Source organism: Malaclemys terrapin, chromosome 18, assembly GCF_027887155.1.
Source record: "Malaclemys terrapin pileata isolate rMalTer1 chromosome 18, rMalTer1.hap1, whole genome shotgun sequence".
NCBI lineage: Eukaryota > Metazoa > Chordata > Testudines > Emydidae > Malaclemys > Malaclemys terrapin.
In genome coordinates, this window is record NC_071522.1 from 20,378,539 (window position 1) to 20,406,002 (window position 27,464).

At 42.6% G+C, this 27,464-nt stretch overlaps 1 protein-coding gene across 3 annotated transcripts in view; it reads left to right on the forward strand.

The window, feature by feature from the left end:
• Nucleotides 1-27,464, forward strand: part of RFFL (ring finger and FYVE like domain containing E3 ubiquitin protein ligase) — a 38,219-nt gene that overhangs the window by 9,880 nt on the left and 875 nt on the right. For all 3 annotated transcript variants that reach the window (XM_054008732.1, XM_054008733.1, XM_054008734.1), the window contains exons 2-6: nt 13,807-13,997; nt 22,288-22,692; nt 25,020-25,103; nt 25,535-25,742; nt 27,392-27,415. In XM_054008732.1, the coding sequence (XP_053864707.1) occupies nt 13,812-13,997; nt 22,288-22,692; nt 25,020-25,103; nt 25,535-25,742; nt 27,392-27,415 (907 nt within the window). In that variant the 5' untranslated portion in view covers nt 13,807-13,811. The remainder of the gene's footprint in view (nt 1-13,806; nt 13,998-22,287; nt 22,693-25,019; nt 25,104-25,534; nt 25,743-27,391; nt 27,416-27,464) is intronic.

A 27,464-nucleotide genomic window follows, 5' to 3' on the forward strand; every position in this document is an offset into this window, starting at 1 on the left:
TTTTTGGGTGCTCCCACCCCGACTTTCAGATATCCTTGTCCAGTGCTACGGTTGATGCTGGTAACACCTTAAAGCTGTGTAAAGAATGGCTTTTACCTGATTGTTGTAGAGATACTGATGTTTTAGTGAGTAAAAATCTCTTCGTAATGTAAGTCTGTGTGTTTTACAAATTTGAGATCTCAAAAATAGCATATTTGATACTATTTATGCATTTCCATTCTCCTGACTCTCGTCCATTGCTTTACGTGTAAGATCGCCCTTTCCACCAGTGACAACATTTTAAGTGATTACATGTCCTATGACATTTCCAGAACTGCAAGCCCTTAGAGATGTGTGCATTCTTATCCTGATGGCTGCATGTTACTTCTATGTTTAATTCCCAAATAAATGTATGTTTTCAATGTGAAGATCCATCTTCGTGTAAATGGGCAATTCTTAATGAGCCATCAAGTTCAGAAACTAGAAGTCAGACTGGATATAAATTAATTTGATGTTAAAAGGCTGTTTGACTAAAAAGACAACATAATATAGTGCTTTTTAATGTTAGAACTGTCATCTGTTTCTTGTGTTAGGATGCCAGATAATAACAGCTGTCATTTCTGACCCACCACAGAATGCTGCCTGTGCACAGGAAGAGATTAAATTGACATCTTTAGTTATTTTAGAATCGAATGAATAAGCACACTGGGTCAGTCAAAAGTTATGTTTACAAGAGCGAGAGAGATTTTCCCAAGAGTGAGAGAAAACAAGATAGATCAACTCCTTCCAACTTTCATGATATTTGGTGGTTTTCTTCAAGCCCCAATTCCAGGAATCATATTATTATTTGACAATCTCAGCAGTTGTATCCCCTTCCTCCCCAAAAAATCAGCTTTCAGGGTTGCCAGGAAGAACTTGAAAATGTAACTCAAGAGTACCCTAAAGGTTTAAGAACCAGAAGACAAATAAAACTCCACAGATTTTTTTTTTTAATCTCATTATTTTTAAGCCACTCATGATTTTGAGGGCACGGGATGTTATTTATGATTTTTGAATGTCTGGCGTTAGCAGTACTATATCAGGTTGGAAGTAAAATATGAACCTGTCCTGCCTAATGACTTGGACCATATATGAGGGATTTACTCTCCATGATATAGGTCTGGAATCTCATTGATGTTGGTTATTGTGGGACAGTTAAAGTGATCAATAGCTACTATCCTCTGTTTCTTTTTAAGAATTGTTGGTGTGGCTTTTCAATAACTTGGCATGGTGACTTAAGCTGGTTTGTCAAATTTATGTTATTTACTGGACATGCCTCTATGCATGCATCTTGTATAACCAACCACTGTAATATTGAAATACAATTTTGAATTATATTACTAGAAAGCTGAGAGATTCAGCTCTCTAATGGATAGTGATGTAAATGTCATACATCTCCTACTAGCCCTAGTGACTTATATCAGACATCATATTCAATCCTCTTGGGGGTTTTTCTAGCAGTTGTCCAAAACTGAACAGAGCAAATCTTGGACTTCAAACAGTTCAGTGCTAAATGGATATTGTTTTTGGAGCTATAATGATATTTATTATTTAAAAAGAGCACATATAGAGCACAGCTTCAGAGTGTCTGCAGTCTTTTACTCATACAGCATTCCTTTATGGAGGCAAGTATTTTCATTCCCACTTTATAGATGAGAAAACTGAGGGTACGTTTATAATACAGGGACTATACCAGGATAGCTATGGTGCTGTAGCTATGTTGATATAGCTCTATAGTGTAGACACTGCCTATACCACAGACAGAAGGGTTTTTTTCTGTCGTTGTAGGAACACCACCTCCCCGAGCAACTGTAGCTAGGTTGACGGAAGCATTCTTCCGTTGACTTAGTTATGTCTACACTGGAGGTTAGGTTGGCATAACTGTAGTGCACAGGAGTATAGATTTTTCACACCCATGAGTGATGTAGCTATGTCAACCTAACTTGTAAGTGTAGACCAGGCCTGGTCTACAAAGGTTAATTCATTTGCCAAGACCACAAAGGGTATTAGAGTTAAAATCAGAACTAGCATGCAGGATTTCCTGTCTTTTAGTACTATGGTCTGTCTACTATACCCAGCTTTCTTACCTGTTGTACACTTTTTAAAAAAAGGCATATTATCCATTATCTGAAAACTCAAATTTTCCAACCATTTTAGATGCTGTGAAGTAGACTCTGCTCTCTATGGGCTTGTCTACACTATCTGCCGGATCAGCGGGCAGCGATCGATCCCGCGGGGGTTGATTTTTCATGTCTAGTATAGTATAGACGCAATAAATCGACTGCTGAGCGCTCTTCTGTCTGTTCGTAATCCACCAGAATGAGGAGCTCAAGTGGAGTCGACGGGATTGTCAGACACCGCGGTAAGTAGATCTAAGTACATTGACTTCAGCTATGCTATGCACGTAGCCGAAGTTGCGTATCTTAGATCGACCCTTCGTGGTACTGTAGACAAGCCCTGTGTGTCATACTGAATGAGTAGGTGTTTAGTTTGCATTTCCCTTTCCCTTTGCATTTCAGAGCCAGTTCGGGTATGATTTTCAGGTTTATCTTGAATAAAACTAGTTTAGCAACAGGTTTGCTGTATTTGTAAATAACTAGTATTGTATCTACAATAGTTTGTCCCTCTAATTAAAACTGTGTGCATATATTTCAGGTCTCATTCAATCCAGCCAATTAGAGTAGAAGCTCACAAACATTAGAACAAGCTGAAATCAGATTTTTATCAGACTACAGATGAACAGCAGGGCTTTAGGTTATGCTTACAGACTTACTTGAGTTTTATGCTTTGATGCACAATTCTACTGCAGTATCGTGGATTTTGACTCTTCTCTTTTCCAGCTTCACACTTCCCTCAAATTTGTATTGTATCATTTTTCCTCTTCCCGTGTACAAGTGTGAAAAGAAGCACACGTCATGGATGACTAGCACCATTGCTCTTTATTTTTAACTTCAAAAATGATTTTAGAAGTTGAAGCTTAACAAAAAACACCACCACCAACACCCTCCTCTCCGCCCCCCCAAACCTGGCTTGGAGAATGTGTTGAGGATTTTTTCAGCTAGATTTATAACCGACAGTGCAAGTTATTCGGTGATCTCTCTTGACTCCTGGTGTGGAAGAGGAAGTGAGCACACCAAAAAGAGTCTTTAGAGAATACGTAGTCTCATCATTTATTATTCATATTACTGTGTTGTTTAGGAGGCCTACTCATGGATCAGAACCCCATTGTGCTAGGCACTGTCTCCTTGGAACTCTTGTACCCATCTATAGCATAACATACATGTACGTCTTCCTGCCTCTGCTTGATCAAGGACATGGTTTAATAAGCTTGGGAGATATGGATGACATGTTTCCCATTACTTTAATTACCCAGATACCTGCATTCAAGAAGGGCAGCCTTGTACTTTTCTCCCCGTTTTACTGAAAATCTGTCCAAAGATTGACTGTAGGTGAACATGTAACTTATTCACCTGGATAGAAACCACCTGTCATGAGGAAACCATATGCACAACTATCAGAGGTCTTCCAGGCCAGGAACATCAATGGAAGTAATTCAGTCTCTTGGCATCTGTAGTGAAAACCATACTAATATGGAGAAAATTCAACTTAAATGGTATATTTTACTCAAATGAGGGGGAACCTCCCCTATTTCCCCAGTAATTTAGGATGACAAAGAGACAGAGTACCAATGAGGTCAGCCAATGATGCTGAGCTTCTGTTATACTGAAGTCTTTGGCAGTTCAAAGCTATCCATTCGGTACACAAGCTAAAATTACACAGACCTTCTTTCTCTAATACATGGTTGCTTACATCATTTAGTTTGCAGTAGTCTTCTTTTGGTTAAACACTGGAAAGTTAACAGTTTTTTTGTGTACTTCTTCATTAAGAACTTTTTTAGCATTGGCAATATTGAGTTTGCAGAAAGGAGCAAAGTGCTTATGATGTCAGAGGAGGAGGCCGGCTGGGCTATGAAGGTACCCCGGGGACTGAATCTGGCCTTCTGGTGGGCCCAGGCCTTTGCAACCTCAACCAGCCCTTGCCACTTCTGGCTGCCACAGGAGAGGTGGGCAGGCTGTTAAGAACAGGTCCAGAAGGGTGATGGAGTGAGGAGCCTCCACTGTATAGTACTGACAATTGTGACTCACTTCATTTATGTCTACAGTGCATCAACTAGGAAGTCTACATATGTGTATTGGGGGAAAAAAAGTCAACGTTGTTTATCCAGCAGTTTGTTCCCCAGCTGCTCCAATATCTGAACAAGATCAATTGGTTGAAACTAAACCCAGGAAAGACTGAAGTGATGCTAGTGAATTGAGGAAGACGTTTCAAAGCACAGCTTCACCCGCACTAGAATTTGTCAGCACCACTGTAGCCAAAGTGATTCTGTAGAAGAGTGGACTCCCTGCTGGCATACTCCCTTGTGGCTGGGTGTGGTGTAGCAGCTCTTTCTCCTTTTAATGCCCCCCTGCCAACAGTTGCTCTGACCCTGCAGTGGACTCTCTTCTAATGGTTTGGCCTTCCAGATAGGTAACTTTAAAGCCTCTGCCTTTCCAGGGTAAACAAACCATCCAATAAACTAAACTCAAATAAACGTAACTCTTCACCCCCACCTGTGCTCACTTTTCTGTAGACTCTTCACCCCTTCCCAGTCTCTGCAAGGTTGTCGTCCTGCTCTTGTGCAAAGTGACACCTCCCAGGGCTTTCTCTCTGGAGGCTTGGCTCCAAAGGCTGCAGTCCTTTTTGTCAGGGTGTTTCCAAGCTACCTTTTCCGATGGCAGGTAGGGAAACTCAGGCCCTCCCTCTCCTCTGGGTTCTCGTCCAGGGACCATGTGGCAAGCAGCTAAGAACTGCTATTGTAGACTCCTTGCTTCCTACCTTGGCCTTCCTTCAGGCCTTTTCCCACAGCTCCTTCCTGGGCTTACTGTACAATCTGCCTGTTTCTAGGCCCTTCCTTCACTCTCTAGTGACCAGAGAGGAACTGCATAGTTCTTCCCCTCTCTCCTTGCAGCTCCTTTCTGGTCTGGGCTTCCTCCCTTTATGCTCACCACCCAGCTGGGCTTCATCATCAGTTGGGCCTGGCCTACCTGCCAGATGTAACTACATGCCTTAATTGAGTTCAGTAGCTCCAGTTAAACTTCTTAGTGCTAGTATAGGGTATATATCACATCACAGGTGCATGGTCCAGGAATCCTCCTGAACTTCTATTTGATACTAAACTCTCAAATTGAAACATTTTCCATCTCTGATTTGCTAGAAGACTACATCCTGTGGTGGTCCGAATGGACTTTGAGATTGGACTGTTGCAACATGTTATACTTGGATAGGAATCCACAGATACTAAAGAAACTCCAGCTAGTGTAGAATGTAGCAACAGGCCTTCTGACAGGCAAGTCGAGTGTAGTTTGTTACTCCACTATTGTGTTTGTGGCGTTGTCTACCGATCAATTTGAAAGACCTGATGCTGATCTTCCAGGCCCTCAGTGGGCTAGGTGTGAGCTATTTCACAGATCTTCTCTTCCTCTTTTCAAGATGTTTGTAATAGTTTCATTGTCCCTTAATATCAGCCGATAGAGGCTAGTTGGAACTGGAGATGGAGACTTCTTGGCAACTGGTCAAGGTCTGTGAAACACCCTTCCCAAGGAACTGAGGATGACCACAAAACTGACTGTTCAGAACTAAATGCAAGCCTCACTCCTTTAACATAGGCATCCCATATGTATGTTTTACATACATAGATGCAGAGAGAGAGGACACACACTTGCACTTACTTTGTTATTTTACCTTGATTAGGATTGGGGGAGAGGAGAATAGTTGTAAAGTGAAGTTTCCAGCCATCCTGCCTGCTCCAGGGTTTTCTCTTCTCTCCATGCTGTTCTCGTTCTCTCTCATTCATATAATTTTTTGTGGTGATGAGAGTGTGGAATAAAGACCTAGATAGTATGGTGTTATTAATGTGAAAGGATATTCCACAAGAACAACCCCCACCGATATTTTTAATTTTGACATTTCTGAAGAAATAGGAGTGAATTTACGTGCACCAAGTGAACAACATAAATCCAGTCAAGCCGTCCTCTGATAAACTAGATGTGAAAATGTATTGATAAAACAAGGCTTCATCTGACAGTTGAAAACCTAACAGTATTTTAAGTAATCACAGCTGAAACTTAAGTGTTAGCAATCTGTTAGCAAAAGCACCCCCCCCTCCTCCCCACAACCACTATGGCCACACAACATCACAGTGAGGGAATAAGGCTAACCTAGTGTTACAATCCAACACTGCAATGCTAAAACGGGTGAAAATTAACGTACAGTATACATGAAGGGCTATTTGTTGTATCATGCAATATATAAAGCGGAAATCACTGAGTAGACTTTGCACTCTGATTTTATTATCAGCTCTGAGTCATTGTACTGTGTAAACTTCAGTCCATTGCTGAAGTAATATTTGCCAAAGATAAGTCACCAGTCGCTCAGCTGGAAAGCTGCTGACTGTTTCTCATGTGGTGCAGTGATCTGAAAGCGATCCCAGGATTGTTCTTTGTATGGAGAACTTAACAGGGGCTAACTCACAGCTTGGACATGTTTTGAAATTTAAAATAAAGAAATTTAAAAATATTATATTCCTTATGCCAACTCCATGTACTCTTCTTTCTTCAACCAATGCTTTTCTTTCCTTCCTTTTGTACTGTTGCTCAGGAGTATATCTGTATCAGCAAAACTTGTAAGTTTAGACAAGCTCAGAGAGAAGATACCTGATATTATAGGGCTTTTAAAAGTGATAGACAAAAGGGATAACAAGATCCAATGGCTGGAAGTAAAAATCAGCAGAGTTTTAAACTGGAAGTAAGATGCATATTTTGAACAGAGAGGGCAATTAACGACTGAACAGATTACCAATGGATCTGGTAAATTCTCCATTGCTTGGAGTCAAAACTGGATGTCACTGTAAAAAGTATGTGTTAATTCAACTAGAAATTGGCTGAGCTTCATGCAGGAATCATTGAATGAAGTTCTATTTATGTTATGCAGAAGGTCAGGCAGGAGGTCATAATGGTGTCTTCTGGCTTGGAAATCTATGAAAAAGCATAGGTATCTGAATTCTAAGTTTAGTTACCATACACACAGAATAATCAAGATGAAACCTGCACCTTACCTTTGAACTATTCTGCTGCCAGCTGGTCTGTTTGTCAGTGTCCCAGCAAGGGCAAATGTTCTTCACTTCCATTCTTCTCTTCTTCTTTTCTAGTTCACTGTGGTTTGGCGAGGCTAGGTGGTGGTGTCTTCATTAGCAAGTTATATATTACTTTATCCCTTAGTCCAGACACCAGTACAAATAGATTTAGATTTCAAGGTTGCAGCTTCCTTTATTCCTTTTTGTCACATAAACAATTTTTCATTTACTTCTAATTTTTTATCTGTATTTCAAAGATATATTATATTTTTTACCTTTTTCATAAGAACTCTTTGAATTTGTGTAAGTTGTGAATGGTTTAAATTGGATATACACAAATATTGGGCATAAAACTAATTTGCCCAAAAGATAAATTTAACACCTTGGAATCTTTACCTATCTCTGCGTATGTCTGAGAGCATACCCTCTTTGGCGCGGTTTTTGTTAGCGTGTTAATGAAAACTTCACGCTATGGGTTTACTCTGTTCCATGCCAGAATACGGTCTGGAATATTAAAGTTTATAGAAAAATCCATCATTCTGCCCATTGGAAAAACAGGTTGATTTCATATTGAGTGGCAAGATACTGTACCAATTGTCCTAGTCAAATTGTTCCTTTTCTCTAGAACTTCCTGCTCAGAGCTGCTATTGTCGTTTCAATTTATAAATCAAAACTAAAGGTTCATTCATTTTCCTTTGCAAAGAATATTCATTATCACGCTAATGTTTAGAAGCTAAGTGACTTGAGATGTCTTGGCAGGCAAAGGCATGATAAAAGCGTTTCTTGGCCAGCTACCAAGAGGTTAGATACTATTGACTCTATATTCTAAAACTGCTCCTAAAATATCCCTTTCTTCTAGCTAAAGTTAACTGAATATAACCTTATGAGTTTTCTGCACATTGTAAGGATATTGGTCTGAATTCTGAACCACATAATCTACTAAAATGGAAACCTTAACGTGAAGCAGATCTACTTTGAACAATGTCTATGGGAGCATCATAGAATCCTAGAAATGTAGGGCTGGAAGGGACCTCAAGAGGTCCATCAAGGCGAGCCTCCTATGCTGAGGCAAGACCAAGTAAATCTAGACCATCCCTGACAAGTGTTTGTCCAACCCGTTCTTAAAAATCTCCAGTGATGAGGATTCCACAACCTCCCTTAGAAGCTTATTCCGGAGCTTAACTACCCTTAGAGTTAGAAAATGTTTCCTACTGTCTACACTAAATGTCCCTTGCCACAGATTAAGTCCATTGTTTCTTGTCCTACTTTCAGTGGACATGGAGAACAGGTGATCACTGTCCTTCTTATAGCAGCCCTTAATATATTTGGAGACGGTTATCAGCCATCACCCTTCAGTCTTCTTATCTCAAGATTTAACGTGCCCAGTTTTTAAAATTTTTTCTCATAGGTCAGGTTTTTTAAACCTTTTATCATTTTTGTTGCTCTCCTCTGGGCTTTCTCCAGCTTATCCACATCTTTCCTAAAATGTGGCATCCAGAATTGCATAAGAATCAGCTAAGAGCGTCTGTACTCTGGCAGCAATGTACTGTTGGCTGGGGTTTACATCTGGCCTGCTGAAGCTTCAGAAGCTCTTTTAAAATAGTCTCGTATCTTCTCCCCTTGGAGTTTGACAGGCAGGTTCCTGAAGATGATTTTCAAATACTGCATTTTTGCTAATAGTTTTTTCCTCTGATGTCCTTTGCAGGAAAGCAATGAGGAGTCCGGTGGCACCTTAAAGACTAACAGATTTATTTGGGCATAAGCTTTTGCGGGTAAAAAAACCCACTTCTTCAGATGCATGGAGTGAAAATTAGATACAAGCATAAATATACTGGCACATGAAGAGAAGGGAGTTACCTTACAAGTGGAGAACCAGTGTTGGCAAGGCCAATTCAGTCAGGGTGGATGTGGGCCACTCCCAATAATTGAGGAGGAGGTGTCAATACCAAGAGAGAGAAAATTGCTTTTGTAGTGAGTCAGGCAGTCCCTATTCAAGCCCAAATTAATTGTGTTAAGTTTGCAAATGAATTGTAGCTCTGCAGTTTCTCTTTGAAGTCTGTTTTTGAAGTTGTTTTGTTGAAGGATGGCTACTTTTAAATCTGTTATAGAATGTCCAGGGAGATTGAAGTGTTCTCCTACTGGCTTTTGTATGTTACCATTCCTGATGTCTGATTTGTGTCCATTTATTCTTTTACGTAGACACTGTCCGTTTGGCCAATGTACATGGCAGAGGGGCATTGCTGGCACATGCTATATAACACATTGATAGATGTGCAGGTGAATGAGCCCTTGATGGTGTGGCTGATGTGGTTGGGTCCTCTGATGGTGTCGCCAGAGTAGATATGGGGACAGAGTAGGCAATGAGGTTTGCTACAGGGATTGGTTCCTGGGTTGGTGTTTCTGAGGTGTGGTGTGTAGTTGCCGGTGAGTATTTGCTTCAGGTTGGGGGGCTGTCTGTAAGCGAGGACTGGCCTGCCTCCCAAGGTCCATGCATCTGAAGAAGTGGGGTTTTTTTACCCACGAAAGCTTATGCCCAAATAAATCTGTTAGTTTTAAGGTGCCACTGGACTCCTCGTTGTTTTTGCGGATACAGACTAACATGGCTACCCCTCTGATACTTTACAGGAAAGGGAAATCTCTTCCCTCCCCAACCTGCCTTCTTTGAGGACAGCCTGTCTGTTCTTTAAAACACGAGAATTTTTCTTGCTGCTTATCATACCCTAATAGTAGCAAGCCAAGGGTATTTGTGCATCTCCCTAATTGCAGCAAATTATATTTCTTGTGGTAAACTAGCAGCAAAATCAAACTTTTGTTGTGCTTTCTTATAATCCTACTGTCGAAATCCATAACCAATGATCACCATTTGTGGTGTTATATTAATGGCTGCCATTTGTTCTGCAGTATGCTTACTCATTTCTCTTAAACCTGGGAAGCAGCTTCTTGAGACTCTTACAGTTCAATGAACTACAGTAACTTTTTAACTTTTTCATATATAGAAGCTATTTTCAGACTTTATCAGCTAAGCAGGTTTAAGGATCTTCTGAAACTATATCCAAGTCTTATTGTCAACCTTCTGATAACTCTAAAACAAAACGTTGGCTTAATAACACTGAGCTCAGTCCTTGTTTCTTCTGGTTTGCTCATTCCTTCTTTGCAATATCTGAACTGGTGCAAAGTTTGGGTGAGTTGGCCTATCTTTTTAAGAAAAATAATCAAGACAAACCATAGACATTTGTATATGCTGCTAATGTGGGTGGCCTCCAGTTCACAGGAGTCCTTGGGGCCTTAATGTGGATGTAGTTTTAATCTCTCGTGGAGGTTATGAATGCTTCTTGCAGTGTTCACAAGGTTCATCTCTTGGGTCTGTAACCTTAGGATCAAATTAAGACTCTCAAAATAGTTTAGTCATTCCTTAAAATAGCAAAATTGCAAAAATGTTGAATTTCCAAAATACATACCTTCTAACAGAAATGTAATGCTCTGAAATTCGAGTTCACAAAAAAGCATAGGTAAGTTCTGATGATTTGTATTTTATTTACAGTCTGTGCATTTATAGCCATTACCACTGTGGTTGCAATTTAAGGCTAATACACATGATGAAGCTAAATACATTCTATCTTATGACTTTATACCATGGAATGCTTCTGTTAGACTGTATTCCTTGAACACGAGCTGTGTTTTCTTATTTTGGAATGAGCACCGTGAACACATAATATAGAATGCTGGGCTAACTACAGCTCCTCCACTAACATACTGGGACCTCAAACCGTACACCACGTCAATAACAATTTGTCCTGCTTTTTGTTGGTCATTAAACTTGTTTATAATTTGACATAAAAACTGTTTAAGGTTAAAACCTTCTGGCTCCAGGTTTTACACATGGAGCTGTAAACCAGTCTATATTCTTTATTAGCCTAAATGACCAGGTTATTTTTCAGTATGGTCGTTATCCCCCAATATTTGCTATACGGGATATACTGCCCCCACCCTCAGTTTCCCATTGTACTTTACTATTTAAAAATGTCTGGTCAGAAATAAAGGAGACTAACCTCCTCAGCGTATTTCAGAACTACTTCTACACGATTTGAAGCTAAGTCTGTGCACTTACACAAATAGATTATTTCTGTGGAAGTTAGAAAGAACAGGCTTTCGGCCCGCGGTGACGTATGTAGACATAAGCATAATAGACTAATTCAGTTCACCTGAAAATTTAAAAATAGCATACATTTGCTTTCTCATCCAAGGTGAGAAGTCAAATTGCTGCGCTAAGTGCATAATTCACAGCATGACACACTGTATGAACTGTTTCTCCTGTGTCATCAAGACTCTTGTTTTCTATTTGAACTTTAAAATGTGCTGAACCTGCAAGCTTACCATTGTCCTGCTCAGGCATGTGTCCACTCTAGCGACAGTGCTAACTTTGATAGACCAAATTCACCTAGGCTTTGAAAGGATTAAAGAGGTCCAGTAAATGTGCAGATTATTGGAACTGCACTAAACTGCAAAAGCCTCCTTGTTAAAGCACATCCGCCCCAAAGGGCTGATTGTGTGAAACGTTCAAATACTGTTTGTTAGCACCTCGTGCCAAACACTCCTCAGAGCTTGTATTCATTCACAGATTTTCAAAGTATGGTTTAATCATGTCATAAAATGTTACGTAGTGAACATGCACGAACAGCCTAGCTAAGAATAAAGGTTGACTCCAGAGGTTTGGAAAATTGAGAAACATGGACTGAGCTGCTGCATACCGACACTGACCGAATCTGGGAGATTTGAGGGGTGGAAGCTTGCTGTGAATCGGGGGTGTGGAGGGGCAGTGAGGGGAGCTACTGAGAGTTGGCGGGGGGCAGCTGGGAAGCGGGTGTCCTGGCAGTTCCTCAGTGCCATGTGTTCCCTCTTTCCGTTGGCAGTTGGCACAGTGGCGTCTCCTTGTCCCCAATCCCAGTGGCTGGCGCACGTGCTCCTGTCCCTCCCTCAGGCCAGGTGCCTTTGCCAGGACCTGTGGTCGCTGGAAGGCGAGGAGAGGAGAGCAATCCTACCTGCTCCCTGGTGGTTGGCCTAATCTGCTCTGGTTTCTCCTCCAGCTTCTGCTCTTGCCTCCACCAGATATTGGGGCAGAAGTATACCTCAGCCCCCCAATATTTCCACTGTGGGGGTGCTAGCCCCCCGCTTTCCCGGGTCTGCCGCTTCTGGACAGAATAGACTGAAAGATTTAAAAGAAGCTTAAAAGTATCTGTTAACAATAACATGAATGCAACAAATACAGGGTGGGAAGCAGTGTGTATTCCTTATGCTAGTGACTGATGACACGGTAGCACATGTTCTGAGGCCTTGGCTACACTTACCAGCTAGTTCGACGGCTGGAAATCGAAGTTCTGGGTTCGACTTATCGCGTCTAGTCTGGACGCGATAAGTCGAACCCGGAAGTGCTTGCCGTCGACTGCGGTACTCCAGCTCGGCGAGAGGAGTACCGCGGAGTCGACGGGGGAGCCTGCCTGCCGCGTGTGGACCAAGGTAAGTTCGAACTAAGGTACTTCGACTTCAGCTACGTTATTCACGTAGCTGAAGTTGCGTACCTTAGTTCGAATTAGGGGGGGTAGTGTAGACCAAGCCTGAGTGCCCAGAGGAATGTTTTCAGGCGTGTGTGCTTAGTAAATTACAAATAAGTATGTTATAAAGCACCACCACATTTTGGGAATGTTATTGCAGAAGTGGTTTTGCTCCACAAATACTGAGAGGAAGCATTCCCCCTCCTCTCTTTGCTCTCCCCCAACACACACACTGTTTCCTCAAGGAGTTTAGGTAGGGGTACATCTCTTACCACCTGGGGCCCAAGCAAATATGTAGAGACATTCATCATCTTACCATTTAGCTCTTCTGTATTCAACTGTTTTTCTAAACAAGTTACCAGAGGTTAACACTGATTCATTGTCTGGAAGCTTACTGAGTGCAGGAGGCAAATTATGGTAGCTGACTGTTAACATTTCAGCTGAGTTCAAGGAGCACTGGCACGGCCTGTTCTTGTCTATTTCCAGGCCTGCAGCAGTAGCTTTATATGTGGAGCCAGGTTGCAGAGGAAAACCAGCTAGGGTCTCGCTGTTGATCTTACATAAGCACCATGTGAGAGAGAACAAGAGTCTCTAATATCTTTCTGAGGGAGAAATTCACCAGTGCCTCTAAACTTTTCCTTACTCCCTGCTGCAAAGTAACTAAAAACTGCCTCACTCTGTTGTAGCTACATGATGTAGTACAAGTGACTGTGCTGTGATCATAGAGCTCTGAACAATGCCCATGCACGACTGAGTGGAATTTTAACGTAATCTTCCTCCTACCCTAACGAGAGTCTCCGATAAATGTCAGTAAAGTCCATTCTGAAACTCTGCCCCTGCATTTTGTGTTGCAGATATGTTGTGTGTTGCAGATATGTACGTTTTTGGCATATGCTTGCAGTTGGTAAGAGAGAAGATCCAGTCCACTAAGCTACTTGACAGCAAGTCGCAGGGGAAGAAGCATAAACATTCAGTTCATGCCTGGCCCTCACTTTGGTAGCAAATATGTGGCTTCCAGGATGTTATTTAACTTGTTTTTTTTTTTTTTTTTTCCCCTCACCCTTTTAGTTACTATGTGGGCAACCTGTTGTAACTGGTTTTGTCTGGATGGACAACCTGAGGAGATGCAGCAGCGGCCGCAGCAGGGTGCCAGACCCCAGGCATATGCCAACCCAGGTTACAGCTCCTACCCTTCTCCGACAGGTTCTGAACAGAACTGCAAGGCGTGTGGGGTGCACTTTGAAAATTCCTCCAGGAAGGTAAGGGGTGAATTTAGCCACTGATTTGGGCACCCATTTGGTTTGACTTACATAAATGATCTGGGAGTCAGATTGTGCATTTACAGAGTCAGTTTCAAGAGCCTGCAAAACACACAATCAAAGGAGGTCCTTGATTTAGGGATGTAGAGCAGAAGACAACTTGCCTTGCTTCTTTATTTCTTAATCACTTTCACAATTATCTGGCACAAATGAAAATAACCAACAGTTATTGTTGTTAACGCACAGTAGACTTGGCTGTACTAGTATCAGAGGGGGAGCCGTGTTAGTCTGAATCTGTAAAAAGCAACAGAGGGTCCTGTGGCACCTTTGAGACTAACAGAAGTAACTAACTTCTGTTAGTCTCAAAGGTGCCACAGGACCCTCTGTTGCTTTTTGGCTGTACTAGATGCTTTAATAAAGGACAGCAAGCTACTTGTAATCAGTTAAGGGGATACCAGCTTAAAAATGTGTTGCCTACTGTTATTGCAATTACCACCTAGGATTACTGAGTTCATTTGTAGATTGTTTACTTTGTGCATTTAATAGTAATTCATGTTACAGTCTGTTTTTCCTGGTCTTCTTGTGGGTCTTTACACAGTAATAGGGGAGAAGAAAACATTTTAAAAACAGGAAAATGTCATTGCAAAACCACAACAATTAGGCAGGCGTAGTACTTGAAATCATCATAACTCATTATTTTCAAATTGACTAGGTTTGAAGGTGTGTGTCCCTTTAAGAAGCAGATATGGCAATAAACAAAATCCATCATGCTTACAATGAAAAAAGAGCCAACTCTTTAAAACATTAGTCTTCAGCTAAAAAGCCATCACTGTTTGTAGGGAGTGAATTGCCAGTTTAGCATTCATCCCTGAATTGCTGCGCTTCATTTTGTGACAATCTTTTGGTTTTGTTTTACTTGTTATCCCGGTTTGTGTACTAGATCCTTGTGCATTGTAGCTGCCAAAACTATTAGTGTCACAAGATTCAAAATTAATTAGCAGCCTCTGGCCAGGGAAATGATTTAAATGGGGAAGTTCCCAGAGTGCTTCCTGAAAGTCTTTAGGAGCTGGTTAGAATCCACACTCCACGACTCAGCCAGTATCTGATCTGTACCAGGTTCTCAGAGTTAGGGTGATGAAGAATGAATGGAGGCATTTGACCTGGATAAATTAAACTTTTAAAAAGCTCTATTTTAAGGTACTGCTTCATGACATAGTCCTCAAAAAGAGCTATAAAACCTACAATCAACTCGGCAACTGCTAAGGAGTCGCATTCATTTTGGCTCTACCCCTTTTTCAGGCATTGGAAATTTTGGACTGGGAAATTCATCGAATTGGACTTTGCATTTTTAGCCACGTTTGGATGCTCACATGTGTCTGGGAGAAGATAACTCTTGATAAAGCTGTTTTATCTGTCTGCCCGTAGAGACAACATGGATATGTCTTGTGTTATATTGTGAGAATCTTGCATTGCTTAAGAAACTAGGCGAAGGATTAAAATTTTGGAAATAATTTTTTTCGTAAGCAGGGTTCAGGCACATGTGTACTCAGAACTCTGTTCTGAAAGTAGGCAGTTTATCTGTGTATTGTAGTATATACCACTGCACTAGGCATCCTCTAAATATTGTCCCTAGTAAGAGAGTATTTCTCTCTACAGAATACATGGCAAAAGAATTATTCAGAATCAAACTTTGACTCTTTTCCACAACAGGAAATAAAAGGTGAGGAATAGGTGATTTTTGTCAGTACAGTGAAAGATATGAATGAGAGAGAGGCAGCCATTGTCCCAAGGGTGGTACACTATTGGTAATAACAAAGACTTTATCTCTTTGCAAAAATCTAATACACAAACAATGGAACCCTGATTTTTTTTAAATGTGTATTTTAATAGAATCCATCCTGAAAGTGATGACCTACTACTTGAGTTATCAATAGCATCCCATAGAGTTGGTGTCAAGTTCACTGAAAGTAGAATTGTTCATTGATTCACACTTCTTGAGTTACTTATTCTCTACAGCAAGACTTCGGTCTACCCACTTGCTCCATAATTTACTCAGATTTGTGCTTCTAAATAAAACCAACAAGTGTATGTAGTGTTGTGAAGATTATATTTTACTTGTTTGTTTACCAACATGTTATTAATGTTATAGTCTAAGGTGATACCACTTTAGGCCACCATCAGGGAAATATGGAGATATACCTATCTCATAGAACTGGAAGGGACCTTGAAAGATCGAGTCCAGTCCCCTGCCTTCACTAGCAGGACCAAGTACTGTCCCTGACAGGTTGGTTTATTTATTTTTATTTTTTTGCCCCCGATTCCTAAATGGCTCCCTCAAGGATTGAACTCTCAACCCTGGGTTTAGCAGGCCAATGCTCAAACCAATTAAAGGACATGTTAGAATCTGTTTCCGCTGCAGCAGGATCACAGAAAACTCTGTATCCTATCCTAGGCTGGCTGAAGCAGTTACCCAGTTAATAGTTAAATCAAGCCACTTGTATATAAAACACCATGACTATGAAAGTGAAGCCCTTTCAAATGGGAGGCCATACAGATAAACGAGTTTGTTAAAAGTGAGATTCAACAGAACGTTGACCTCTCAAGAAATATATTTTTTCAGGGCACTCAACCCCTTACCATATATATATATATCAGTCCTAATACATTGGAAAACTCAGATAGTTGTTAAAAGGATCAGGGCAGAGAACAGTGAAGACATTTGCAATAAGGTAAATATGGAAATTTTCTTGGCATCTAATAAGATGCCTTTATATAATCATTGACACATCTTTAAAGGACATTATTGTTCTTGGTAGTGAAAACAATCTTGTTTTCCCTGTTATCCAAGCTAACTTCTGATCCTGGCTTCCTGTTTTCACAGGATGATCATTAATTTAAGTCCGGCGTTGCTGATTTTTTTTCCTGCTGTTAGCAAGGTATGCTAGGCATAATTTTTTTTTTTTTTTTGGGGCAAGGTCAAGTTCTCCTTGCCTCCTCCTCTTCCGCCCCCTAACAAAGATTTACGTGCCTCAGACATTGGCTGACATTTTCAGGAAGACCATTTTCTCTGAAGCATACTTACAGAAAAAGCTCCTGGCAAGCTCAGGTGTAAGATATAAAACAAGAGCTCTAGTTAAAGCTTGAATGTTGGCATTGACTCACTTTTATCTCAAACAAAATGATGAGCCAAGTGAATTGAACAGAAGTTCTATAATTTCGGGATCCCCAGTGGTTAGTGCAAACTGAACCTTTCACAATTTACAGCGTGCTGTCAAAGATTAAGTTCTAGGCAGTGTTTTGATTAAAATATAAAAAAATTAGCTGAGGCATTTGTGACAGATACGGCAATTCCCTGCAATATCCTTGGAAAAAACATAGAATTACATTTGAGTATATTTGGAGTCCATTGTTTTAAATGCAAAGGTTATGTATTATTCTGGGCTGGACTATACGTAACTTCTCTAGGGAGATGTGATGTAAGGTCTGGATGATCAGGGAACTATATTAAACAATATTTGTCAGACAAGAATGGACTTTTGGGACAATACATGTGAAATGAATTTCCTGGGAAGTATCAACAGAGAGGTGAATGCAAATTCTCCACTTCCAGTTATGCAAAAACACAGGCTTTTGAAGCTCCGCCCTGAGGAGTGGGCCTTTGTCTGCTGATCATCTGTTACATGAGGCCGAGATCAAAGGTGCAAGCTGTATAAAGGAAAGACTGGTTGTTCTGGTTCTGAGCTAAGGCTATTATGAACTTGTAACCACAGGAATAAACCCTTTGTGGGGTGTGAAGGACTGACTCCTAGCAGAGACCTTGTTGGAGTTGAGGGCTGATCTCTGCTAAGCTTTTTAGGATGCGTATAGGTTATTTTGTAGTTTTCAATATATTTTCTCTAATGCTTTCATCTTAAAAATAAACACGCTTGCTTAGAAAGAGCTGTGTGATAACTTGTAACTGTTGGCAGTTACAGCTGTTCATAGCCTTCAGAGAGAAAGCAAAGCACACTGGCCTGTTGTAGGCAGTCTGATTTGCTGGGGAACTCAGTGTAGGTAGGTAACTGTGCAGTCCTGAAAACCCTGGGTGGGAGGGAGGGTGGATACTCCTCTCTCAAGAGAGGTGATGACTGAGGAACTGGGAGCCCAGAGCAGGTGTGCTTGAGGAATACAAGTTCAGTTGCTCTGAACTGGGACGGTGTTATTGCTGCTGATCCCTTGCTGAGATCAATTAGATGATGTATCTCCTGTACTATGCCACTGTGGTATCTGAACACCTCTGGAGTGTTAAATGCAGGGACATCCTAGGCGAAGGGCCCTCAGCTGTGGAATGAGGTCCCCCCCCTTCCTTCAGAGCCAGTCTGCCAGGTTTTAGAGTATGGTGAAAAACACATCTTTTCAGATATAACTACCAGATGCTTCTAAACTAAAGCATTGTATCTCCCCTCTCATCTTCTCTGATGGCTAACTGGAAGAGGGAAAGTATTGGCCAGAATAGACGTTCTCCATTAATATTTGTGTAATGTATCCAGACGCCCCTGTGATGAGCACACTCACTGTAGGTTGCTAAAATAGGGATTGTTTGCTCCACTAGTCTAGACGGTGCACAGACAGCACTCCCCATCTTTGCACTGAACAACATTACGTTGACTAGATCCCTTCAGGAATCCAGTGTCCAACAAATCAGACCAGCAGTAATATTTTATATTAACAAGTGGGGGGGAACTCGTGACGCTGGGCAGTATGCAGAGACAGACCTTCCGGCCAGTAACTCAGCTTGTAGTTAATGGACTCGAATTACTTTTGTCCTGCATAGGAGCGATAGTCTCCTGAGACAGATTGTGTGCTTTGGTGAACAGGAGTCTTGAGACGCGATTACAATCTGTACTGATTATGTGATAAACTCAGGATAGGTATAAAGGGGTGGAGATGATTCTGATCTAGAAATATTTATGGGAGGAGGTTTTGCATTTTTCCATCAAGCCTCATTAACAGGTCTTTTATGAAGTCCCAGAACACCAGCAGAAGTCCCACAGATGTCACTGGCCAGGGATTCAGCTTCAGTAGGGTAAAATGGGGGAGCAGTGACCTAGGTTGAGAGGGAGCTTATATCACTGAGTATACTAGTCTTACCTCTCAAGTCATTCTCCAGGAGAGGAAAACATCTGAACAGATCAAGCTCAAAAACCACACCCTGAATTCCTGTTCTAGAACAGCTGACTCAGAAGCGTGAATTTATAAATCTGCTTTCTTTGAACTTTACGCACAGCGGAGTTAAAGATTTTCTCATTCACCATAAGTAATTCATAAAACAAAAAAGAGTTTTGTCTTTGGTTCAAGAGTTTCTGTCTCTTGCTTTCAAGTCCAAGTTCCGATTCCTTGTTGCTAAGGCTACGATTTAGTCACAGAGGGCGTGGAAGTCTCGGAATCCGTGGCTTCCAGTGACCTCCATGATTTCAGCCTGCGGCACTTGGGAGCTGTGGGGTCCTGCATTGCCCGTGAGGGGCAGGGAGCTGTGGGATAAGTGGCAGGGCCCCTGGAGCGCCAAGCTGCCACAAGTGGTAAGGGAACCCCATGGGCAGCGAGGAACCCTGCAGCTCCTGGCCACCGCAGGTAGTGGGGGAAGACTCAAGCCCCCGGCCACGGCGGGCACCCCTGGAGCTGTGGGCAGCGGGGGCAACCTGCAGCTCGCAGCCGCTATCGGACCCTGGAGCTGTGGGCGGCAGGGGCAGCTTGCGGCTGCCACAGGCGGTGGGGGCAACCTGCAGCTCCTGGCTGGTGGGGGAACCCAGCAGCTCCTGGCCGCTGTGAGCCCTTGGAGCTGTTGGTAATGGGGGCCCCTGGAGCTCCGATATCCAACCTGCGGCGGGGGACCCTGGAGCGCCTAGCCACACGTGCAGCTTCCCCACTGCAGGCTATATGGGAACCTGCAGATCCCCATTTTGTCACAGATAGTTTTAGTAATAGTCACAGACAGGTAACGGCTTCCATTAATTTTTCTTTATTGCCCGTGACCTATCTGTGATGTGACAAAATCTTCGCCTTACTTATTGCATAACTCTCAAGAGTCTGGATGGGAGTGCAAATTTATGGTGAATTATAAAGGAAACAAGCCAGTGACTAAATGGACGTGGGAATCAGGGGGATTAGTAATAGAATACAAATCCCGTTCAGGTTTGGCTGATCTGTCGCATAGGCCCCCAAAGTTTGGTCTCAGTCCAGCTGCCAATGGATAATGGATCCCGACACAAAAATCTCCTTCGTAACTGGCAGCCTCAAGAGAAGGGCAAAGTACTGACTCAGCTTGCTGAGTCACGCTCTAGAGGTGGTCACTCTAGAGGTTGAGGCAAACTGCCAGACTTAGGAGGAGACCGAAAGTTTGTACATTACTGCATATGCTGTACCTATGTTGTAGAGAGGGGAAGTGTCCTAAGTACGGTGGACCTGGCACCTTTTACTAGCACTGAATCCATCCACACATTTAAAAGAAAAAAAAGGCAGGAGAGAGGAAGGACTCAAGTGACTGTCCTAATGATGTCAAGTATCAGAGGGGTAGCCGTATTAGTCTGAATCTGTACAAAAGCAACAGAGGGTCCTGTGGCATCTAACAGACGTATTGGAGCCTAAGCTTTCGTGGGTGAATACCCACTTCGTCAGATGCAGACGTCACATGCGTCTTACGAAGTGGGCATTCACCCACGAAAGCTTATGCTCCAATACGTCTGTTAGTCTATAAGGTGCCACAGGACTTTTTGTCCTAATGATGATCTATTGTAAGTGCTCTCACCTGACTTTCAGAAATGCTGAACAGAGTTCCAGCTGTCCGCAGGAGCTGCGAGTGTTCAGAACCTCTGAAGATCAAGCCCCTGTGCCCAGGGAGATGAGGGTAGTAGAAAAACTTAGCTATGAACCAATAGAACTTAAACATTAAAATTGGTTTTGATGCCCGAAACCGCCGGGCTCTCAGAAGAGCTCAGATTTTCCAAAATGCTGAGTGCCCAGCCGCTGTCATTCTGACATTAAAGGCCAGGTTCTTAAGCACTTACCTTGTTGCCAGTGTGCTGGGCTCCCTTGAAAACCTGGCTACTTATTTTGATGCCTAAATAGAAGCTGAATTATTTTGAAAAACCGGCCATTGTTGTAAAACTTGTTCTTGTTTTGTTTTCCTCGTGGCAGAGGCCTTCCCCAGCAGATAATGTATGCATGCTACCTGTTTACATTTTTAAACCAGCACACAGATCTAATTTACTTTGGAAGGTCTGTTACCTTATAGGATAGATAGATCTGTTGCATCCCATCTGTGATTTAGCAGGGCAGATATAAACCACTGAAAACTGTTGCAGTGTTGGTGGGATTCATTATTGTTTAAAAACATTTTTGTGATTTGTGTAACAGTTTATCTAATGTCTTTTATAAGACCTGTGTGGTGAATCCAGCCACATGTCAGAAATGCTTCTGTTTGTTAATTTTCTTTCAGTCAACAGCACGCATTGTGTGCTTGACATACCTTTCATAAATAAGATTTGATTTATCTAGAACAGTGGTTTTCAATTTTTTTTTCTGGTGACCCAGTTGAAGAAAACTGTTGATGCCAACGGAGCTGGGGATGAAGGGTTTGGAGTGTGGGAGGGGGTCTGGGCTGGGGATGAGGGGTTTGGGGTGCAGGAGGGGGCTCTAGGTTTGGGGAGGCTCAGGGCTGGGGCAGGGGATTGGGATGTGGGCTTACCTCGGGCGGCTCCCAGTCAGCGGTGCAGTGGGGGTGCTAAGGCAGGCTTCCTGCCTGTCCTGCCACCACGGTCCATGCTGCAGAAGTGGCCTGCAGCAAATCCGGCTCCTAGGCAGAGGCACGCAAGCGGCTCCGTGTAGCTGTTGCCTGTAGGTACTGCCGCCCCAGCTCCCATTGGCCAGGAGTGTGGAGCTGGTGCTGGGGGCGGGGGCAGCGCGCGGAGCCCCAGGGCCCCACCACCTAGGAGCCGGACCTGCTGCTGGCTGCTTCCGGGGCATAAGGCACTGTCGGAACAGGTAGGGACTAGCCCGCCTTAGCTGGGCAGCACCGCCGCCGGGACTTTTAATGGGGTGCTGACCAGAGCCGCCGGGACCTAGTGCCGTACATCCCGCAACCCAGTATGGGATCACGACCTGCAATTTGAAAACCACTGATCTAGGACATGGGCTTCAATTTATATTCTCTCCAGCTTGCATGTTGTGTTAACCCCAATACCGTTCTTCTATAATCACTCTAAACCTTTGTGGCTTGGTGTCTTTTTTTTCTCTCCCTCTTCTGTTTGAGCAGCACATCTGCTTTGACTGTAAAAAGAATTTTTGCACTTCCTGTTCAAGCCAGCCTGAAAGCAGTCCCCTTCTCTGCCATCTCTGTCAGCGGTTCCAAGCCACAGCCTTTCAGCGGGAGGAGTTGATAAAGATGAAAGTGAAGGATCTACGAGACTATCTGGCACTACACGAGGTTTCCACAGAGTTGTGCCGTGAAAAGGAAGACCTGGTGTTTCTGATTCTTGGGCAGCAGCCTGTAATCACCCAGGAGGATAGAATACGAATCCCGCCATTAAACCCTGGCACATCTGGACAGCAAAGCTTTGTTATTCTGCCACAGACCAGCACAGCATCTTCTACCTCACATGATGCCTCTCCAATATCTGCAGACTCCATCTTGAGTCCAATAACTCAGGAACATCAACAGGTATATACCAGTGTCCAGTTAGAAGCACCTTTCGTGTACTTATTCCCTCTCATTGTCAGATTAATTATTGAGATGCTCCTTGTTTTTTTTTTCCCCCATCAAAATTCAGCACATATCTTCCTTTATTAAAGATCAGTGCCATGAGCATGCAGGGCTTCTATTTACCACAAATGACAGAGCTTCAGCTGCATATTCTGCACGGCTGTCCCCATGTTCATAACAAAGCTAAATTCAGGGGGTCAAATCCGGAGGTTCTTGCTTAAGCAAACACCCACTGACTGCAGTGTTTGAGAAAGGGCCTCAGACATTTTGCTGTAGAACACTTCAGAAACTAAAGGAAATTCATTCCAACTTGTGGGTTTCATTGTTGCTGTTTGTCAGTTGTGGCATTTGTCCTTCCTGCATTAATGGAATTTAATTTTTTTTTTTGGACGTTGAACCTTATTTTTGGATCTGGTTTGATATATTGGATACTTCAGTCACTGTTTTAAGGCAGCCTGATCATTGCTTTGTGTTCCACCCTTACATCAGCACTGGATACCCCGTGACTAATAAGTCATATGGCTCTTTAATATCTATACTGATGCTAAAGCATATTTTACTTCATTTTCTAGCCAGGATGTTGATATCCTACTGATAACTACAAGCAGCTGTTAAAATGTTATACCCTCATTCTGTATTTCCTTATTTCTTGTGCCAGAAGGCATCTAAAATTTCAAAGTGATATTGGAGTTGAAACAGTGGGGGAGAAGGATGGCTGAGGGGGCTCTTGGAGTCTGATCATCTACTGATTTGGGTCTGCAGAAATGCTTTGACTGAGGCCAAAAGTTATTAGCCCTGGCCCAGAGACTGCCAGAAACTGTCCAGCTGAATTCTTTCAGAGGAAATCAGTCATCTGATTATTTATATTGCCTTGCTTTGTTGTTAGGCTTTCGACTGACTGCTGTGGAATGTTTCCTTAGGGTTTGTCTATACAAACACTAAGTTCACAGCAAGCTGGGGTGTAAATCTACCTCAAATTAGCCTGCTGCACACTAGAAGTTCCCTACTGTGCTTTAATCTACTCCTGTTTCAAAGTGTGCACTATGGAACTTTGAAACAGTAGGGTCCATGCAGACACTTAGTGCACTAGTGCGAGGTGGATTTACACCCCAGCTTCCTGTGAACTAAGTGTTTATTTAGACAAATTCTTAATGTTTAACATCTACTCTGGGCCTTCCTGGTGGGCTTAATTCTCCCTGGGCCAGCTCAGAAAGTGCACCTCTTAGTTTCTCATGAGATATCATGAGGCATGGTATCTTTAAAAATGCAGTTATTCTTGAGGACATCTTTCACGCGTGGAGGTAGAACATGTGTTCACCTATGAGTTCCAAGTCTTCGCCAGTAAATTTCAGCTCCTGGCTTGACTCCTGTTTTCATCCGGTTACCTTGTAGGAATTCTCAGTAATATCAACTCTTAAAATGCTTTTCATTTTCCTAGAGCTTTACAGATATTAACTAATCACAGCTCCCCTAAGTAGTAGGGGAACATTCTCCCCATTTTTACTAAAAGGCAAACTGAGGTGGAGAGGATAAATATCATGCCCAAAGCCACAGATGGGGAATCAATATGAACTGGGATTAAAGCTCCGTTCCTTTCACCCAGTCCAATGTTCAGAACTCCTGCCCTCCCTCCACAGATGCCATTGTCCTGTCCCCATTGCAGCTTTTCAGCCCTACCTGTCCACACAGCGCTCAGCTCTAGGGAAGCCATAAAATCCAGAACACCTTGAGGTGTGGGAGCTGGAGGAGAGAGGCAACTAATCCCTCACTTAACATCTCCAACACCATACCCCAAACCCAGCAACAACGTGCAGAGAGCACTGTGCCCTTATGGTCATTGAGTAACTGATCTGAGCAGTCTTGAAGAGTGCCATCAAGTGGTCTCTCAATGAGCAACACAGCACAAATTCTTGACCTATTCTAGTGATTGTGCTGTCATGACATCACACATGGATGCCACCTCACAATGAAGGATTGTAGAGCAGTGTCAAGACTTCACATCATGATAATCAGGTGACTTTGTGCAACGCCATTTTGAGTCTCTATACCATCTGTCTCCTCCCAGTCCAGACTCATAAGCCCCGTGAGAACAACATGTGGGGGTATATTGTACATCATCAAGTATTCTAACAGGGCTCAATATATAGTAAGGTGGGACCTGAAAGGGCCAAATGTAACAACACTAAAGTTTCAAATTGAGCATGCTCTGTGCTCAAGCCCATTCATTTCCCCTCTGGATATGCAGGGAGATTCACTGCTGGTGAAAGATTTATTTCCTCTTCTAGGCAAATGGGCATGTGCCTCCAAGCCCAGACGATATGACAGAAATTGAGAATGCAGCAGAAGCACCAACAGAGGAGGAGACACAGGTTTGTGTGTGTCCCCTAAAATCGGACAATAGAAATGGGAAGGGTTCTTATAAGGATTATTTCGTCCATCACCCAGCTAGTGCAGAATTGCCCCTACCGAGGACACTGCATAGAGTAGCAGAATAACAGTTTGGAATACAGCCACCAGAAGACACTTTTGTGTACATGGAGAATGGCAGAGAACCTCGTGTCACTTTAACACAAGTGTCCTCCATAATGGAGGACATTATAATGTAACTTTATAATAGGAGGAGGTGCTTTTATCTCCCTCCTAGAAGGCCCTTGTGTTCCTCGTAACTGGAAGGATTCATATTGCAGTATGGAGGGATGAAGATCATTCACCTCTATGGATGGGTTCCTAAGAAAAGCTGCTTTGAATTCTGTCATCACATTGTGAGGTCAAATGTTCGTCTGTCTTTGTTCCATTTCAGTCTGTTGACTCGGAGGATAACCTGGTACAGGGGCGGAGGGCCTCTCTTTCTGACCTCACGAGTGTTGGAGACATTGATGCGCTCTCGGTGCGACAGCTGAAGGAAATCCTGGCTCGCAACTTTGTCAACTATAAAGGCTGCTGTGAGAAGTGGGAGCTGATGGAGAGGGTGACCCGTCTTTATAAAGAGAAAGACCTTCAGCATCTGGGTAAGGCGGAGAAACTCTATCCGTTTGCCAGGCTAACTCTTTCTCAACTCTCCGCTTTGGCATCAACGGTAGCAAGCAACAAGTCAAAGGGAGAAGGGGCTATGGTCTCCTTTCTCTTCTTCCTTCCTTCCTTCCTTCCTTCACTCTTCTCGAATGGCTCCTCCAAAAGTTTCTGCCTCTACCCTTTGCAAGTGAGAGTTGGAACAGACGGGAGACATCAAGGACTAAATAAACAAGGCAAGAGCATGTCAGAGTCAATGCGGTAAACTATGGTTAGGCTTAGAGAGACAAGGTGGTGTGAGGTAACACAAATTGTCGACCTCACATGTCAAAAGATACAAAGTAAATATCCTTAAATCAAACTCTTAAGTTCTAAAGCAGCACTATCTTACTTTGCTTCGGTGTACATTTTGCTTATTGATGGAAATATTTTTTCATCAGTTTGTTTGTACCGTGAAACCCGTTTACCCATATTTACCGATAATCTAAATATGCCTGCCAAGCCGATGGTTTACCTCTGCATGTGTTTACCCACATAAGAGCTTTGTTAGTGTGGTTCAACTCAGGAAAGCGACTGCTTCGTTGTGTAGCGAGAGTGGTTGACTCTAGTGACAAAATGTGTTCTTCCTGCTTGTTAGCCCCTGCCAGAGCCAACATAGCTGTGGAAGGTTGAACTACCACCTAATTCTTGTGCATCATCACCAGAACTGTTACGTTCCAACAAGATGCATCCATGCATACCTGTGGCCAGCAGTCTGAACGGGTTATTACTGAGGGACAATTGGAAGATAGCTGAGTTATACAGGTGTCACTGAGGGTTTTGATAGCTATGTAGATCATTTGTTCCTGGTGGTGACTTGCATTTTAACTCTCAGAACTCAGGTTGAGTTTCAGGGCTAGTAGTTAGCCTCAGTTTACAAGTAAATACATGTTTTTTCTATTTGTTATGGAATCTGAGGGGTGATAAACATGGAAACCCATTATGCCAATTGTTGAGAATCATTTTAAGAACAATTTAATTTTCAGTTTTAGAGCTGTATTTATTTTTGATCATCACTTACAGGGGAATATCAACTTAAGTCAAACCTCTCTGAATTTTGCCACCTACTATCATTACAGTAAGATTATAACTAACGGACCAGAAGACTTTTTTCCCCTGCATCTTGTTTACTTTGTGCTTTAGACAAGCACTTTGCATATAGTCACTCAGTTTGCCTCCTGTGGGGGATCTTTCGTACCAGAATATAGTGAGAAAAACGTTTAGAGAAATTGTGTAAAATCACAAAATTGGAGTTCAAGTGATGTCTTTTTAGAAAATACAGAAATAATTTAAGATAGTCATTTTGCTTTGTAAGGTCTTAAATGAACTGTACTTTAAGTAGACAATCTACTAGCCTACCCATAGTCCTCCGACATACACCTCTACCTCGATAGAACGCTGTCCTCGGGAGCCAAAAAATCTTACCATATTATAGGTGAAACCGCGTTATATTGAACTTGCTTTGATCCCCCAGAGTGCGCAGCCCCGCCCCCCTCCTCCCCCCAGAGCGCTGCTTTACCATGTTCTATCCAAAGTCGCGTTATATCGAGTCGCGTTACATCAAGGTAGAGGTGTGATGCAGCTTTTCTCCTCTCTTTTTATATTGCAGTTTCTGACACGGATGATCAAAATGGTAAGTAATTCGTTTGCTCAACGATCTCACCACAAAGAGTCTCAGGACT